The sequence below is a fragment of the Rhododendron vialii genome, chromosome 8a (genome assembly GCF_030253575.1).
Source record: "Rhododendron vialii isolate Sample 1 chromosome 8a, ASM3025357v1".
Classification (NCBI taxonomy): Eukaryota; Viridiplantae; Streptophyta; class Magnoliopsida; order Ericales; family Ericaceae; genus Rhododendron; species Rhododendron vialii.
The window spans coordinates 1,805,428-1,824,641 of NC_080564.1; the positions used below are offsets into that span (position 1 = coordinate 1,805,428).

A 19,214-nucleotide genomic window follows, 5' to 3' on the forward strand; every position below is an offset into this window, starting at 1 on the left:
AGGAGGAGGAGGAAAAACTGATTATTTCTTCGAAATGGGGAGTGAGGAGACCAAATTTTGCCCAAAACTAAGAATATTATTTTCATTGTTTACTTATTTGTTCCCCTTGTAAGGATACCGGTTGGATATAGTTTGATGGTGATCATGTCTAGCTTGTTTGATATAATTCAAATACTCGTATTCTCCTATCGCTTCTAATTAATCAACAAAAAATTAAAGAAAGGAAGAGGAAGAACTTAAAAACATGCTTTGCCAATGTGTTTATGAAAGTGATACAGTTTTGATTTTTCTAACAAAATGCAAATCCCACTATGGTGGGGTTTATGAAGTTAATCACCCAATCAAATGGGTATATGATAAATTAAAAAAAATTGAATACCAAAGGGTATATGATAAAAAAAAATTAATATCACAGGGGTATCAATACCAATCATATTTTTTACAACTGTTTTAGACGTGGGTCACCCAGCCAAAGTCACGTATTGCAAGCGGGAGAGCGAGTAGGAGCATGAGCATGCGTGAATGTGAAAGCGTTATTCCAATTAAAATATATTAAATTACAAAAATTTGTAAAAGCAAAAATTGAAAACGTTCATGTAGAGCAAAGATTGAGAGTATGAACAGATGATCCTATGGAATGGTTAGGTCCTATAGACCGGCCTTCGCCAAAATGATATTTCCGATGATACATTTTTGTCAAGTTTTGAAAATACATAAACTTTAACTCGAAAATGAAATTTACATGTCGAATCCATAGGAAATACCAAAAAAACTGTAGGACATAATGAATGATACTCCCTTTGTCCCAATTTGTTTGTACATTTTTGGAAACTCAATTTTTTTAGGAAACATAATGATTACACCTACAAACATTTAACTTTCCAACATTTACCCTTTTAACTTCATTAAAAAGTCAAATGGATAAACATTTTGGGATGTTAAAAAGTAAAAAAAAAAGTGGACAAATAAATCAGGACGGAAGGAGTACCATCAAACAATACCGTGGCGTGTCTTGATGACGTGGTAGTAAGAACCTACTGAGTTTAGTTTTTTCTTTTTCAAACATTGCTATATAAAAGCTCGAGTAATCACTTTTTTTCTCTTTATAACTGAATGTCCGGACTAGCCTATAAACATTTCGACTAATGTCAAAACCTTAAAGTAATTAACGACCGAGCGAAGCGTCCTAACCCCAAGGTTTGTAATGTACTATAAAAATTTATCCTCCCTGATTTTTCTTCATGCATCATTGCATCGGATATAAAGCTCTCAAGAGTTATTTGCGAAGAAAACCTACCTACATTATCTCTCATCATTGTCCGGAACATGTTATCCGAGTCTACATGTTTTTTTTTTAAAAGTTAAGAGCACATTTTTACCTCTAAGTACAGAAAAGTGAAACTTAATTCTCATTAAGGAGAGATGAAATACTTAATTACCATTAGGTCCACTTTTACAAAAATATACTCCCTCCGTTCCAATTTACTTGTCTTAGATCTATTCTACTTAAATAAAAAAACTAGTTATATCTTTAAATTGGTAATGAATTTCATATTCAACATAGATCTTGTTTGATAGATTTCGATTTGTTTTATAATATAATATTTTTAAAATCACCTAAAACATTATAAATTACAAAATATAATCAATTGAAAAGTAGCACGAATTTTCAAAAGTGACAATTAAATTCGGACGGAGGTAGTATTTACCATTAATGGAAGTGTCACCTTAGCTAGGGTTTTAGGGTACCCACTAAAATTTTAGGGTACCCTAGGGTTTTAGAATTTTAGGATTTAGGATACCTTAGGGTTTAGGGTATCCAAGGGTTTAGGTTTAGACGCTTTCATAGAACCTTAGGGTTCAAGTGTAGGCACTTTCATAAGGGTTTTAGGGTGCTCTCTCCTAGTATAGGATTTTAATAGTTTAGGCACTTTCATAGGGCACCTTATGGATTTAGGATTTTTATAGGGTACTCGGATTTTGGCACTTTTATAGAGTATCCTAGGGTTTAGGCATTTTCAGGATTTAGAGTTTTGGAAAACCTATAGGTACCGACCGAAATGTAGGGAAATCGTACCGTCGGCCGCCACCGGGCCGTCTCCGGCCACCGGACGACTGATCTAAGCCGTCCAAAATTCTTTAAAAAAAAAATCGAGGGGGCCCACGCGGGAATCAACGGCATCCGAGGTGTGTAGATCAAGCACCCTACACACCTCGGATGCCGTTGATTCCCGCGCAAGCCCTTCGGGTTTTTTTTTAAAGAATTTTTGGACTGCTCGGATCGACCGTTTGGTGGCCGGAGACGGCCCGGTGGCGGCCGTCGGTACGATTTCCCTACATTTCAATTGGCACTGATAGCAGTACTCTTAGAGTTTTAGGCACTTTCATAGGATTTTAGTATTTCATTAATTAGAGGAGACCTGGTGGGAATTACTTCCTATTTTCGGAACCCAGAGGTAAAAAGCCCATCTATTTACGCACATCTCGACCAATTTTTGAAAACGTAGGAATTGGCAGCGGCACAAAAGTATATACTAACACTTAGGCCCCGTTCCAGAACCTTAAATAAGTACTTATTTTTAGGAAGGTAATTTCAAACTCAAAAATAATGTGTTTATGCAAATAATTTTTCTACAAATATGGATCTTGTTTAATAGATCTCATCAAGATTTGCAAAATTTCAAAGTCATGACCGCCCTACCTGATTTCAAATTTTTATTAGAATTGTAGTATTTTTTTTTCTCAAAAACTTTATATAAGTATATAAGTTCGTCCACCCAACATTGTTTTGAACAATTTAACAATGCTCAACCAAGTGTTTTGCAAAATTTGTATCCAGTTATAAACTTATAATTATAGATGACAAAATCTAATTAGTCAATTCAATTCGGCTGCTGATAGAAGATCTCTATGGGTCGATATGAGATTCTTGCCTAGTGTCTTGAATACGTTGATTGGAAATCTATAAGATGATCCATATATGGTATATTTTTACGATATGTATTGGCGAAATTAATATCGATCATCTTTCATATCTTTCAATTTCTTTTGTCAGGATTCGTCCACCGATCCAACCTTGAAATCCTGCGTTTGTCCTTCTCACTGATGATATCTCATCTTCTTTGGTATCCATTCAAAACCACAATAATTATTTTATTTTATTTTATTTAAGACAGTGCTTGGATCATCATATGCCCGATGCTAGGAATCTTTGAAGGGTCACGTCAAAACAGGTTATTAAGTACTAGTATTAACTTATTATGGAGGCAGAAAGAGTGGTCAATGTTTGCAACCGCTTGGACAGTGCGTGGAAGTAGGTAATTACGTATTAATTACCTAGATTTTGATGAGATCTATTATACGGTACAAAAAAAATTAAAAAAATATTTTTTTTACATTATTTTTGAGTTTAAAAATGTAAAATAAGCTGCTTATTTTTTAAAAAAGTTTCTTGAACGGGGTTAGAAGGTTTGAGTCAAATACTTTCTTTTGTTTTGAGAATTTTAATCAAAAAACTTACTATAAGTAGACCAATCTTCTCTGTATCAGACCTTGATCACGACGCATTCGGCGCCTAGTTGGCCTAATGCAGTGGGGGCACCCAGCCTCTTGAGTCTATAAATTTGGAGCAAAACTCCGAGCAATGCACACAATTGAGTTGATACGTAGCTAGAATATTAGTACTCCAGTAGAGAGAGAGATCACAAATATGGCTCTGGTGCTGATACACGAGACCCCTCACTGGAAGAAGCTCTTGAGCTACGTTGGACCTGGCTTCTTGGTCTCCGTTGCCTATCTTGATCCTGGCAACTGTCTGCTCTCTCTCTCTCTCTCTCTCATCTCTCTCTCTCTCTCTCTCTCCATTACTAGTAGACTAGTAGTAGTTTTAGTTGGTGCAGTGCTTTTTCACTCAATTATATCTAACTTTTGTGTTGTTAATTAATTGGTACTACTATTAACGGAGATGCAGTGCAAACTGATTTACAAGCTGGAGCTAACCACAAGTACGAGTTGTTGTGGATCGTGCTCGTTGGACTGACATTCGCTCTTCTAATCCAGTCTCGTTCAGCAAATCTCGGAGTCGTTACAGGTTCTCCCTTTTAAAACCGTAGAGCATATTCTCATGTCCGACTTTTAACCGTACAACGGCACAGTTTGACATTTTGCGGGTTCGAGATGTTGAGCGGTGAAACAGAACTGTGGGCGTAGCTCGGTTGTAATTTTTCTTGCATTTTTTACGGCAAAAGTAGTAATTATGCTAGCAAACTGGGCTTATATATTTTTTAGAGATGATAATCTCAATCCATATTTTTTAACTCGTTCAAATTTGTTTATTTATAACCCAACCCACCCCGCTCATATTGTATAATAAGTTGAACCCATAGTAACCCATTTTTACATGAATCTAAATAGATTAAAAATGAGTTCAATATGAGCTGAAATTAAAAGACCCAATTGCATAGTTGCATAAGAGTGAACTACTGTAAGCTCTCGCCTCCTGTAGGACAAAACAAGGCTACCAGATTCACGATTTGTTTAGTTGGCATCTTAGGGGGTGTTTGCAGCCTCATTATCCCATTTTCGGTTTCTTCTTTTTGCATTTTGGTTGTTTGGCTGAGAATGAGAGAACTCATTCCAGCAGAACGATTTTTCAGATTTGAAGAAAGGAGAAGAGAAGTGAGAAAGAGGTCCGGAGGAGTTTTTCCCATTCTCATTTTCCCATTTTCGTTTTCCAGCCACGCCAAAAGATATTCATACCCTTTCCGTTTGTCCATAATTCCACAAAACTCGAAAAACATTATCCTCTCCGCTGTCACTTTACTCACATTCTTCCATGACACAAGACGAAAGATCAACTTGAAACCTTGATATGTGAAAACCAGATCGATTCCAAAACCCAAAAAAGGGAGAAATCAATTAATATAGAAAAATCATCAATCCAACAATAAGAAATCTCCAAAAACCAGATAAACAAGAAATCAAACCAATTAAGATATCCCGATGTGGGTGTTTTTGTTCTTCCCCGATGTTGCTGTTTTCAACCTAAGAATCATGGATTGAAAAGATTGCACCTTTATCAACACAACAATCACTATCGACGGGATTAGGGAGGGTTTGGGCTGCTTCGAGATGGCCGCGGTTACTGCTAAGGGACTTCCGTTGTCGGAGTACGACGGACTTCCATGTCTGTTCGGTTAGCCACATCCATATCCAGAGAGAGAGGGGGAGGCAAAAGGGGGGAGGGGAGGATAGGGCTGAAATGTAGGGAGGGGGACCACTAATAAATAATCAGGGATAATATGGTAAAAAATTAACTCATAATTCATTTTCCTTACATACCTTCCAAACACTATTCTTATTACAAATTATATTTTGCACATATCATTCAAACACTTTACTAAATTCAAAATACATTCTAACCATAATTCAAAAAGCCAAAAAGACAAAAAGTTGAAAATGAAAAGTCAAAAAGTAAGTTTTCAAAGTTTAGTTTAATTTTGGTAATTGGTGGAGAGAGAAATAAGGTAATGATTGAAGAGATGAGTAATGATTGAAAAGAGATAGAGACAGATGAAAAAGTAATAATTGAAGAAATAGAGTAATGATTAGAGAAAGATATAAAATAATGATTGAAAAACTAAACTAAAATGGTAACCAAACACAACCTAATTATTGAGAATGGGTTCCACTGGGATACATCCCCACCCCCCGCGATTTCAAAGGAAAATTTTCACAGCCGAGCCGGTACCCCGTCGTACCCGCTTGGTGCATTTGGGCCTTCTATTTCGGTTTCGGACGGTTCAAATTTGAAGAGAGAAGAAAGAGAGAGAAATAAAAAAGAGAATATTTCAATCTGAATCGTTCAATATATTTTTGGATGGCGTAAATGTTCCCGCTCGAATACCACATTAGCCGGATAACGTGGTACCCACCGGACACTAAAAAATTTCTACTTTCAAGGATTTCTTATCTCCAAGACCGACCAACTCCTGGAGCTCCTGTCGACTCTGAATGGACTTGAGTAAAAAGCAGTCTCAATTATAATTACTACAGAAATTACTGTTGCACTTTTTTAAATAAGGGCTTAAAAAATAATAATTTATTTTTAAATTTAAAAATAATGAGTTTATAAAAATAATTTTTTAATTTTTTTTACAAGATTTGATAGATTTCACCGACATTTATCAAATAAGATTCATATTACATATTTTTTGATTTCAATAAATTTATTATTTTAAATTTAAAAATTACAAATAAGTACTTATTTTTTAAGAGATGAAAGCGGAACCTTTTATACTGTAGTAATTATAACTGAGGCTGCTTTTTACTAGAGTTAATTGGTTTTTTTTTTTTTGTTCTTATTCAAATTTTTTTTTTGTTATTTTCTTTTGTCGATTTTTTTTGAATTATTGTGTCCTCGTGAAGAGAGAAATCTTAAAAATAAAAACTTATGATCGAAATCCAAATTGACGGAAAACTAAAAAATGTGAAATTATTTTTGAATAAAGATAAAAAATAATTAATTTCAAGATAAAGCCCAAAATATTGGACATTCTTTTGTATTGCCCACTTTTATTATTGGTTTAAAGTTTGATTTTTCTCGACGCGAGAAATTGAAAAAATTAAAAATTATGACTATTATCCAAATATTTTTAAAAATATCCAAGATAAAGCCTAAAATCTTGGATATTACAAAAAATAATAGGGTAAAAGTTAAAAAAATTTACTTTTTCCATTTTTCTTGTCAAAACGAATCAATAAGGGTAAAAAATTTGTCGCAAAACAAACAAATGTGATTGTTTTTGAATAATGACGAAACGAAAAAAAGCCTACAAAACACAATTGCTATACCACACATGGTATTTCTACAAAACCTGTGCATGTTACATATATGATGGGGAATAAATGGGAGGAAAAGGAAAACGGGTTGGGCCGGGCTTGGAGGCTTGACCCATATTCGACCTAACCCGTTTCAATCTGTTTAATATTGACCCGTATTCGACTCGTCTACATCAATCCACGATCCGTTTTAACCCGCTCATTTATCACATCTTATTTTTTTACATCTAACATAGCACCCTACAAAATTTGAGACTCCTAATTTAAATTAGTAAAAAAAATTAGAAGCCCAAGGCGGAAGCCTTCCTAGCCTCCCCTGCCTGACAACGCCCACAAGAAGAAATGATAGAAACGTATACTAGTGTATCTAAAGCAGAAAACATGTGCAGCTCAGATTTTATTTCCGATCATAATCAAGTTTTTATCTGAATCGAATATTGATGCTTTCGTACGACAATAATTGTACTCTGATGTGTACCACTGATTAATCGGTCCTTCATGACCTTAGCCAATACCGTACCATTTGGAAGGAAATGGCTTCTTTCTCAACCGTTCAAAAATAATTTTAATGATTAGATTTTGTTGAAACACTATTTACAGGAAGGCTAGTTTTTCCTGTGAAAAATCTCTTTAAAGTACTATGAACAATTGATTACTGAGGTAAACGAACGAGATGAGACTGCAGAGGCTTCTCTGCAGTCCAATTGCCGAGAAGCCGGATCCAATTAGAAAAGTTTAGCACATAGACAACTCTTTGCTTATCTCTAAATTTGTCGCAGCTGTTATCGTTCTACTAAATTTTACTCCTCAAGATTTGAGTACTGCTTGTCACCCTAGTCAATATCCTCAAAATTGTTATTGCTACTATCGTGGTCACATGCTCTGTTCAAGGAAAATAAAAAAAGAAAAAACAATACAAATGACTCAAGCACATTCCGTTAAAGTTTTTTTTTTTAAGTATTTATTTTTCACTTTACGAGATATGTCATTTTTTCACAATACATCACATTTAATTCAATAAATAAGTACTTATTTAATAAATAAGTACTACAATAGTACTTATTTAAGTTAGTGGAACAAAGATCACTGATCCTATTTGTCTTACCTCCTCTATTTTGTCTTATAATTTTAGTTCTTTTTAAAAGGTCACAAGATCTTTAACGAGCGATGCAAAAGTTATGAAAATTTGTTTACAAAAACTACTTTAACTTATAATAAGATGTCATGTCACAACTTTCTAAAAAAATGCCGAGCAATAAAAAACTTTCTAAAAGGTAATTTCAAAATTTCAATTAAGGGACAAAGAAGGGCTGGAGTACTAGTTCTAATTTATATTTACCAACAATACTTACAAGGCTCTAAGTGTGCAGGGAAACATCTCTCGGAGCACTGTAAGACAGAGTACCCCAACCCAGTGAATTACATCCTCTGGATAGTTGCTGAGGTTGCAGTGATAGCTGCCGATATCCCTGAAGGTTGGACTCTGTCTATTGATCATGTGAATATGAATATTTGGGCATTAATTCAAGATTGCAAACGTACTGAGCTGCTTGTGAGGAGCTTGAGATTTGGCTCGACTTGTTTAATAATCGAACCAAGTTAGAGCTCGAATTTTCCGTAGGTTCGATTCGTTTATTGAAGCATGTTTGGTAAACGAGCCAAGCTCGAACATCAAAAAGCTCGCCTCGACTCGTTTACACTTGTACTTGATCTATTAGAAAAACAAGAAGAGAGAATGCATTCAATTAAATAAGAAGGGACCGTATTGGGGTTGAATCTGATTCATATTGTTCCCATATGGCCATATGGAATTTTTGTTCATTTATATATGTTTGATGCAGTGATAGGTACGGCTTTTGCACTCAACATACTCTTCAACATACCCATTTGGTGTGGGGTTCTACTGGCTGGATTCAACACCCTCCTCCTCCTTGGATTGCAGCGTTATGGCGTAAGTATACAAACGTAACTTTAAAACACAACTCTGGATACAACTTTGTCAGGAGCCATCAATGCGTGCGGTGTGATGGACGTACACGCATCGAACGGATCTGAAAATGGTGGTGTCCGCAGTCGTGTTCTAAGATTTTGTTCCTAGCATTGCTAATACCACAAATCACCGATTTTTGTTCATGTTTATCGACTTTTCTTATCTTCCCTCTTACTTCACATTTTATGACAACGGAACTCATTCAATTCTCTGATAAAAAAAAAAACACAATCAATTGATTCACGACTTGAGACTTAACAAAAAGGTTACACGATGCTAGACCTCCGTAGATTACAATATGTAGTTAGTACTGTCTTTCATTATTTTGGTAATTAGATAAGGAAGCTGGAGGTGGCAATAGGGATCCTGTTACTGGTGGTGGGAGGGTGCTTCTTCAGTATGATGGTGCATGCAAGGCCTTGCCCAGAAGAGATTATGGCTGGAATGTTCATCCCCAAATTGACCGGTACTAGGGCCACCCGAGATGCAATTGCTCTTTTAGGAGCTCTTATCATGCCGTAAATTTCCCGAATCCTAATTTCGCTACTCTTTTTATGCGTATTTACGTTTTATTTGTCATGGGATCCTTCACCTCTAAAATCTTTCTTCTTAATGCACTCTCAACTGCACGATCATATATTGAGACATGTGTTTCTGGTTCATATGCTAGTCAAGACTCGGTGAAAACCAGTCGACACATTTCTTAAACGAGTTCTTTAGAAGAGAAGAAGAACAAAATTTGTAGTAAGATTGACCACTGGGAAAGCCATGGGTAAATGCAGGCACAATCTCTTTCTGCATTCGGCGTTGGTCATCTCCAGGAAAATCCCTCATTCCTTTGAGGGCATTCGCGTAAGTAAACCAACTCCAATCACCCAATTATGCTTTCGCAATAAATTCAATAACCTTATGTTATTTACGCACGATCTCTGTATATATCCTCTCTCTCTTTTCCATCACTTTTCCATCAGAGTGCAAGAAAGTACTTTCTACTAGAAAGCAGCCTGGCATTGTTCATAGCATTCCTTATCAACGTCGCGGTCATATCGGTTAGTGGCGGTGTGTGCTGGAATCGGAATCTGTCTTCGGAAAGCAAGGCCCAATGCGAGAATATAACCCTCAACTCTGCTGCGTTCTTGTTAAAGGTTCTAACAATCTTCCCCAGTGATTATTAAGATTTGGTAACAGAAATAAAATCCTTTTCCATAGCCCATTTATCGTAACTTCTGGCATGGTTTTGGTGCAGAATTCTCTTGGAAAGTGGAGCTCAAAGGTGTATGCAATATCCTTGCTTGCATCTGGACAGAGTTCAACCGTTACAGGCACTTACGCTGGGCAGTACATTATGCAGGTGCTATATATCCTCATTAAGCATATCACATGCACAAATAATATATCCTTATAAGAGTACGAGATCGCTCGTCTCCAATAAACTGTAGAATGCTCTCGAGACCCGTGGGCCTCAGTTTGGATGATCCGTGCGATTAATTCCTTAAAGCCTCGTCTGTTTAAATCATCGACCAAAAAATCTCACTCACTATGTGACTCTGTTGCTATTCTAACCAAGAAATTTTCTACTTGCACTTCCTCCTTGTTCATTCTTGCGCACAAATGCTACAAAATCACGGGGTTATGAACTTCGGATAACTTCGTATTGTAGTAATAACTACAATGATTCGCACCCCAAAATCGAAATCCTAGATCCGCCCCTGCCTATATAAACACGTATATATGTATACCTACATATTGAGAGTTTAACTGAGCATTTCCTACTACTTGGGTGCAGGGTTTTCTGGATCTGAAAATGAAGCTGTGGTTGAGAAATTTAGTAACAAGGTTGATTGCAATTGCTCCAAGCCTAGTAATTTGCATTATTGGGGGAGCGTCCGGAGCTTCAAGGCTCATCATCATTGCTTCTGTAACGTCAAATCAATAATTCAATATCCAACTCTACCCACTCACAATCAATTAATATGTACTTTGTACAAAGAGCTAACAAATTGTACCCCTGCATGTGCATTTGTGGTGGGTTCAGATGGTCTTGTCATTTGAACTACCATTTGCACTGGTTCCCCTCCTCAGGTTCACAAGCAGTGAAGCCAAGATGGGCCCCCACAAGAGCTCTGTACTGGTGAGATTCTTAACTCTTGTTCTTGCAGGGTACCTTTCAACAGTTCCATTTGACAGGGAGACCTGCCATTTCTTCCCCCCCCCCCCCCCGGCCCCAGGCCCCACCTCCCTTTCCCAGATTACCTCCCTCTCTCTCTCTCTCCCTCTCCCTCTCTTTTTTTTCTTTCTTTCTTTACGGTTTGTTCTTTTCTTTTGTTTTTCCTTTTATTTCCGGTTTGGTTTTTTTTTTTTTCATTTTATTTCCTTTTCTTTCTTTTCAGTTTGAATTTTTTTTCTTTAATAATAAATTCAAGTTTAATTCTAGACTTTGTAAAGTAATTGTGAGAAAAAAAAAGTGTTTCAATTGATTATGTTTATCCGACTATTTTATTTTTCTTTTTTTTGTCCTTTATAGATTAAAAAATATAATTACGAAAATAAGTATTTCAATTTTCAATCCGTTTGAACCAGTGCAAAGATGTTATTTTTCTGATCATTTCATCCTAAATGGTCGTAATAAATTTTTGGCTTCAAGGCCTTTCAATGGACACCCTAAGAGAGTCTTGAAACTAAATAATGAGTCTTAAGGTGTTTGTTGAAAGGCCTTAAACCAAAAAATTCATTATAACCATTTAAAATAAAATAATAATAAAAAAATAATCTTTGCTCTGATTTAACTGAATTGAAAATTAAAGCACTTAATTCTTGAATTATATTTTTAAATATACAAATGGTGTATTTATAGAAATTAAATAAATAATATATAAGTAATTAAATAAATTAAAAATTAAAAAGTAGGGGGGCCCGAGGGCTCTGCTGTCCCTATTGGCACAGTAGTCCCTACAAAGCCCCTAAAACGTTTCCTTTTTAGTTTTTAAAAAAAAATTAGAAACCAACCATTTGCAATCATATGGAGTAGAAACGTGATTTGAAACAACATACTACTGAATCAGTTAAGAGGATCTATACTAAATAATGGTTAACAAATTTATTAAATTGTACTATAGTTAAAAAAAAGTAATCCTAAATATAACATTTGTATTCTGGATTAGTATGTCGTTTGCAAAATACATTTCGTAATTAGTTTCCGAACAGTAATTGTAATCTTAATGAATTTTTTGTTTTACGGCCTTTTAACGAGCACCCTAAGACTCATTATTTAGTTTAAGGACTCTCTTAGGGTGTTCATTGAAAGGCTTTGGAGCCAAAAATTTATTACGACCATTTAGGATGAAATGATCAGAAAAATAACATCTTTGCATTGGTTCAAACGGATTGAAAATTGAAACACTTATTTTCGTAACTATATTTTTTAATCTATAAAGGACAAAAAAAAGAAAAATAAAACAGTCGGATAAACATAATCAATTGAAACACTTTTTTTTCTCTCAATTACTTTATAAAGTCTAGAATTAGACTTGAACCTATTATTAAAGAGAGAAAAAAATTCAAACTGGAAAGAAAGAAAAGGAAATAAAAGGAAGAAAAAAAAAAACCAAACTGAAAGTAAAAGGAAAAAAGAAAAAAAAAGAACAAACGGTAAAGAAAGAAAGAAAGAAAAGGGAGAGAGAGAGAGGGAGGGGGGTAATCTGGGAAATGGTGGTGGGGCCGGGGTGGGTGTGTGTGTGTGAGAGTGAGGGGGAATAGCAATTTACTTGACCAGGCCATGCGCATGGGTGCAAACGAGCCTGTTTAGAATTCAGTGAGCTTTCTTGCTGGGCTTGAGCTTGAATCAAGACTAAATTTTCTAACTCGAATACCAGCTCAATTTGAGTGCACAATTAGCTGAGATCATAATTACAAGCTGAGGCTCGTTTAGTAAACAAGTCTAAAATTTTATCAGAGCTTCAAGCTACTCGCAAACACAACTCGATTCGTTTGCAGATCTATCCTCATGGTTTTCGTTTTAAGTGTAATTTATCCTACATTTTCTTGCCAAATTATTTTTCAACTAAAAGTCCTTCCCTGAGATGCATGATAGGTGACTTTCACATCATGGTTCTTGGGTTTCTGCTCAATCGGCATCAACCTTTACTTCCTAAGCGCAACCGTAATGGGAAGGATTACTGATAGGAGCCACAGTTCCAAAGCTTCATCAATTGTCGCAGGAGTTTTCGTATTTCCAATTTTGGTCCTCTACGTTGCGTTATTGGCTTACTTGACCCTGAAGAAAGAGACCCCTGTCAAAATTGAGTCCCTCCCTGGTTTGGGCATCAACTCTGTTAGGTCCTCTGAATCTGAGTTTGAAAAGAGATCCGACGGCATTCCGAAAGTCCACGGGATGGAGGGTGATGACATTGTTTCGGCCGCCTAATGATTAATGTAATGTATCGCTCAATGGAAAACAACAACATTATGCAAGTCCATGCTTTCCATGTATGTATGGTTTTTTACATTCTCTCCCGCAAATATATATAATGGTGCATCGTTCTCTAATGTAAATTAGCATGCAAAATATCGATTTCTATAATGTAAAAATAAGATATCGATTAAGTTCGAGGCCATCCAATTTAGAATGGCTTTGGACATCTATTCTTGAGGATCCATTCATAAACGTGTTCAGCATTTTCCGCAACATATGTCTCGTAATTCTTGCAATCTGATAGGTAAGTTTGCGTCCTCCTGCACTGTCAGATGACATTCACAACATAACAATTGATAAGTTTCACAGTAACTAAATTACCAAAAAAAAAATGCAGATAAAATTTTTTAGCAAAACTTCTCATTACCGTGCGTAAAATGACTCTCCCCTATAAAATATTGCTGGTTTCAAAAATACCCTTGCAATATGTTTTGGTTCAATTTCGTCCTTATATTATGGAATATTTTTCAATGTCAACCTTTTGCTGAGCGACTGAATATGGTGATGTGAATAACGGTGATTAACTGGGACTGATGTGTATTCAGCTAGCGCCAAATGGCACATTAAGGCCTTATTGTATTACAGAAATTAAAAAACCCAAATCCACCTCGTCCATCATAAGCTATCTCAATATTTGAATCTTATATACTACATAAATTCAACAGCCCTTGTCTTTCCAAACTAATCTAACGATGTGTCCTGCGCTATATAGAAAGAGGGGATCGAAGTGCTCACCCAATTGTATATCGTTACTGCCAATTAGTAAGAAAACAAGATTTGTCATAATCCTTGCCATTAGGAAACCAATCAAGCATATTTTTTTCCTTCTTTCTTTATTTTCAGAATCCTAAATTTCGAGGATTTGTATTCTTACTAGAAAAACAAAAAGGTCGGCCATATTTACACCCTAAAATTAAGGAATAAATAAATCTATTGTACAATTCTATTTTAACATGTTCGACATTAGTTGTGTTCGTGGATGGACTTTCCAAGGGTCTAGGGAGACTCTTAGTGTTCTCTTTTTATATTCTGACTCCTTTTCGTGAATATAACATGTTTTCCTGTGTTCTTTTTATACATCTATTTAGAGACACGCATTTTCATTGTCATGTATCATTTTTTTTTATAAATTTTTATTGGTGTTTTGGATGGTGTTTTGTGTTTTATCAAGTCTTATGTGTTTGAGTGTGTGCGTGCAAAAATTAGTGATTGAAAAATTATTTGTTTTTTATTTGTTGATTCAAGTTAAACAGATCAATGAATATGCTTTGGTTATTGTATTACACATAGTTGGATTCAATGGGCAGGGGTTGATAGATTGCATGCGAATCCAGTATTTATTTACATGTATTGATCGTTCAAGTCATGCCTTCAGCCCCAGACATGCACTAGTGACTAAATATTGCTTGTCAAAAAAAAGTGCTAACCTATACTATATATTAAAGCAATGGTCTTTTACTGAGGAGGCCTATGGACGTGACAAGTTTCCCTTTATTCTTTATTCTTTATTCTTTACACTTTTTAATTTTATAGATTCCAAAAATATATTCTAATGGCATACTAAATGGAAGAATGGTAGGTAGAATCCATATGACTGATTAATTTTCATAAATTAGGAAATTTTAGGACAAGTTAATTGGATTCTACTCCTAATTAATTCATATGTACTTCTACTGTACATATGGTCTGTATATATTCTTTCCTTTGAAGATTGCACGTAGTCTATAGGGACTAACTTTAGGGGACAGAGGGAGTACTAGAATTTCTCATTTGCAAACAATGTGAGAACAGGGTCTCTCAAAGAGCTTTTGTATGTTACTGTCAATTTGTATGCCAAATAATTAACCGATACTAGTCTAACCTGAAAAAAGAGTTTGTTAACCTTTGGCCTAACACATCAGCAATGACTTAGGTGCCAGGAGAATAAGAGGTCAAGAGTTTCCAATGTGATAATCTAATTATTCTAACACTGAAACCCTATGTACGTTACCTGAAAATGCATAATATATCGTTTTGATACATGGATTGGAGATGAAAATTAACAAAAAAATAAGTTGAATGACAACTACGAGATACATAATGCACTTACACCATGGTAGGACATCAGTATAAGAGCAACTGGAACGCGTATCATGGTATCTGTCGTGAAACAAAATTCATGCAAGCGATAAATATTGAGTGATCGACATGGTGATATCAACTAATTAATCCAACCTTTTATGATCCGACGAAGCTAGTGGATTCCATATCTCGGACCCGTAGTTGTTAGAATTTTTTTTTTTTTTGTCAATGAAATATGGATATAATGCAAACTGTTCCAACTGTTGTTCCAAACCTAACCTTACTTGGTAAACACACACACCCCCACCTACATACCTTGAGTTATATTGCTATCACTTTGACCTTGGGAAGATGCTTGGGATTTTTCGATTTCTTCAGTACCAAGATTAGAGAATGAGATTAGAATATAAAAAACGAAACAATATTAATCACAGAATATTCCTTCTTTAGAAAAGCTACTTGCAATGGTTATTATCAGAAATAAAAAAGAATTAATGCAGCATAATTATTCAAATGAACTTCTCTTGATCGATGAAATGTATTAACAGAAAATGGTTTAGATAAATTAACAAAGTTATTCAAAAGAAACTAATTGCAATTAATGGTTATTTCACTTTTATGCGTTAAAGAACAATAACAAAAGAAAAAACTAAGCACTTACAAACTAAGAAATGGTGTAGGAAATTTTCTATTATTTCATTTGTATATGTTAAAGAACTGCCAAAAAAACCTAAAACTTTTATTAGTAGTGGAGGGCCCAAGTAATGCAGGCTAGCTGGGTCGCACTTTCATATAGTGGAAGGAACAATTGGCTTCCAGTTTAGTAAAATTCGGTCAAATTTTTTATTTTTTTTTACCAAAACGATAACAGATGATATTATAGATCCAAGAAACAATATACCAAGAGGAAACTCCACCTCTAAACAAAGGATCAAGAAATCAAAATTCGGTCAAATTAACATAACAAAATCCTTGAGGTCAATCTCTTAATTTGCATGCAAAAAGCTTAATTAGGCGAAATAGATGTGGAAGAAGATTAATTACGGTTCATAGTGCAGTCACACGACTTAAGATTCCGGTTTGCACGAACTGGCAAAATTTGTACTTAGCAATCAATAGATTTTATTACTTATGAAAAAAAGAAGAAGGAATTACATCGATCATTAGGATTAGAATTGTAGTCTATAGATAGAGAAACAATTAATCAAACAAACATGCACTCAATATTAAAATGTCAATACCACAGATTTCTAGAAATCCAGAAAGACACTAAAAATCGGAATCATATATATATATATAGAATTGAGTTACCCAATTGATGGCATTGCTTCGTAAGCTTAACATAACCTTCACATTCATTTCCATATCCCCCAAGGCACTGCATAATTAATCAAACATTCAAAACTAGTATCAATCGTATTTAAAAAAAAATTAGATTCATATATAAACGGTGCCCCTATTTAAACAATTGACATTCAAAAATTGATCCAATTTTTTTTTATTTTTATTTTTTGTCATATTAGTAAAATATTACTTCTTTCGCATAAATTTAACTAGTGGAAATTACCTAATATTCTAGTACTTCCTATGTATCATTTTTTGGTTCTTTTTTTTTTGGCCTCTCGTTAAAGCACGTAAAGGGCTCTACCCTATGAGCGACTGCACGCTCTCAATTGCAAAAGTATTGAAAAAAAAAAAGTGTAGTATTTGTCACTTGAGAATTTATCTGAAATTTTTAAGCACAATCTGGGAAAGAAAAAGTACATATCCTGAGAAAGAAAAGTACATACATCCTTGTAGAAGGCAAAGATATTCTTGCATGTAGGAGGAAGGGCCTTGGCTTGAGAAGCTGAATATATTTAAATATATTTATATTAGTTACGCAATTAAAACAAATTTTGAGTTCTAGGCGCCCGTGACGACTAGCATTAATAAAAGAACAGAACAAAACAAAACAAAACAAATTAATTATAGCAACGGCGCACAGAACAGATAAATATATAGAAGATAGAAAACCATACCCTGCGCCATCCATGCCAGTGATGATTGATCGAACACTTGGTGTTATTAGGTTTGATACTTTTTAGATAAGGTCCATATAACATATGGCTAGGCTGTATATATAGATATATACATATGGGCAGTCCGCTTCCTGAGAGGACTCATCCTTACAGGAATTAATATGGGTAGGGTTTGTTTCTTGTGGTGCAATCCAAACAACTGTAAGCGGTGGAGAACACACACTCTCTCTCTCTCGATCTCGATCTCCCGGATATGCTATATGAGCCGTGAATAAGCTATCTACGGCGGAGGTGATCGAATCTCCGGATTTTTTGGACGGTCTAGATTTTAAACAAATTTTTTCGGGGAAGAGTTTACTCTTGGACGGTCCGGATTCACCTCCGTAAAACTTGTTTACGGAACCCTCCATAAATAAGTTTTTCTCATACGAGATACACTTACCTTTCCAATTGATAGGCTGGGATTTTTCTTTTATTTTCGTAGCTAGCTAAAATGGCATTTAGTTTGCCAGTATAGTTTTTTAGTTTAAGTTCTTTATGCCAGCCGTGGAATGGTGAGATCCATTTACGCCCATCGCCAACGTGTTTTTCATCGGGCGTTCACTATAATTAATTTGAACCGTTGATCTTATAGGACCCTCAAAGAAGTTTATCCAAAAAAATCTCAAAGAAGTTTATCCAAAAAAAAAAAAAAAAACTTCATCGATAAGTATATAAATAGAAAATAAATTTCGGAGCCACAGTTCCAAAGCTTCATCAACCTTTACTTCCTAATTAAGCACAACCGTAAATGGGAAGGATTACTGATAGGAGCCACAGTTCCAAAACTTCATCAATTGTCGCAGGAGTTTTCGTATTTCCAATTATGGTCCTCTACGTTGCGTTATTGGTTTACTCGACCCTGAAAAAAGAGACCCCTGTCACAATTCGGTCCCCCCCTTGGAATGGTAGACAAAACAATGTAAATTCGCATAATTATAAAATAATTTTTCAAACTCAAAGGTTACAATGTTAGGAATCAACTACACTTTCAATCCACAACACCCCTACAGATATTGGAAACTAGAATTAATGAAATCACAAATCAAACGAAAAAAGAGTTTCTAAAGAACAAATAAAAAAGAACACACTGATGTACGTGAGAAATCTCAACGTGAGGAAAAATTACGGAAGCCAAATCGGTCCACAATAATTGAAATCGGAGTACAAGTCTTCTTTGTTCTCTCTGAGTCTGAGAAGAATTTTCTATTGCTGCCTCTCTATTTTTCTGGAAACAATTTTAACCCTAATTACAATACGACATTGTAAATAGATAAGGCCAATGGCATAAATTGCCCCTGTCAAATTACGAAATACCGGGTGGATGAAGATCAAAGATGTTTGCATTGTCAAAATGAAGACGAGTCACATGATCACTTATTCTTTGCTTGTGAGTAATCTAATACAATATGGAATATATTCTTGCAGAGAAATAATGTTAATCGTATGAGTTTTTTTTTTTTTTTTGCTTGGCAGTGTCAATAGTATGAGTTTTGGGTTGGCTGACATGAATTGCTAGATCTATGATCAATAACCCAAGCCATCTCTTCAGCCAACCTAGAACTCATACGATTACGACAAGTCACTACAAAAAAAAAAAGAAAAAAAAAAGAGCGATATTGACAAAAACAATTGTCACCGAGCTGTCGCTAAAAGTGTCACGTCAAATTATTTTGGATTATTGGTTCATCACGGCAAAAGAAATCAAAAAGTTAAAAATTGCAATACAGACTCAATTTTCTTGAATAAAGCCAAAAAGGCCCCGTTCCGAAACTAAAAAAAAAGCCCTTAT

The 19,214-nt window shown here is 35.1% G+C and overlaps 1 protein-coding gene across 2 annotated transcripts; it reads left to right on the forward strand.

Moving 5' to 3' along the window:
• The first annotated feature begins 3,556 nt into the window (after positions 1-3,556).
• LOC131298283 (metal transporter Nramp7.2-like) lies at positions 3,557-13,375 on the forward strand. 2 transcript variants are annotated; one of them, XM_058323654.1, is made up of 11 exons: positions 3,557-3,812; positions 3,971-4,090; positions 8,211-8,315; positions 8,682-8,791; positions 9,167-9,348; positions 9,613-9,682; positions 9,802-9,975; positions 10,077-10,181; positions 10,617-10,748; positions 10,866-10,961; positions 12,921-13,375. In XM_058323654.1, the coding sequence occupies exons 1-11, from the start codon at positions 3,710-3,712 to the stop codon at positions 13,251-13,253; spliced, it is 1,530 nt and encodes a 509-aa protein (XP_058179637.1). In that variant the 5' UTR covers positions 3,557-3,709; the 3' UTR covers positions 13,254-13,375. The 2 variants fall into 2 exon arrangements, with proteins under 2 accessions (XP_058179637.1, XP_058179638.1); XM_058323655.1 differs by lacking the exon at positions 8,211-8,315.
• The last annotated feature ends 5,839 nt before the right edge of the window (positions 13,376-19,214 follow it).

What these genes read in the sequence shown, in the direction of transcription:
- LOC131298283 (XM_058323654.1), top strand. Translation starts at nt 3,710, where the DNA reads ATGGCTCTGGTGCTGATACACGAGACCCCTCACTGGAAGAAGCTCTTG. An exon ending in TTAGGAGCTCTTATCATGCC is followed by an intron (nt 9,349 to 9,612) that starts GTAAATTTCCCG and finishes GGGTAAATGCAG; the next exon opens with GCACAATCTCTTTCTGCATT. An exon ending in CTGGGCAGTACATTATGCAG is followed by an intron (nt 10,182 to 10,616) that starts GTGCTATATATC and finishes ACTTGGGTGCAG; the next exon opens with GGTTTTCTGGATCTGAAAAT.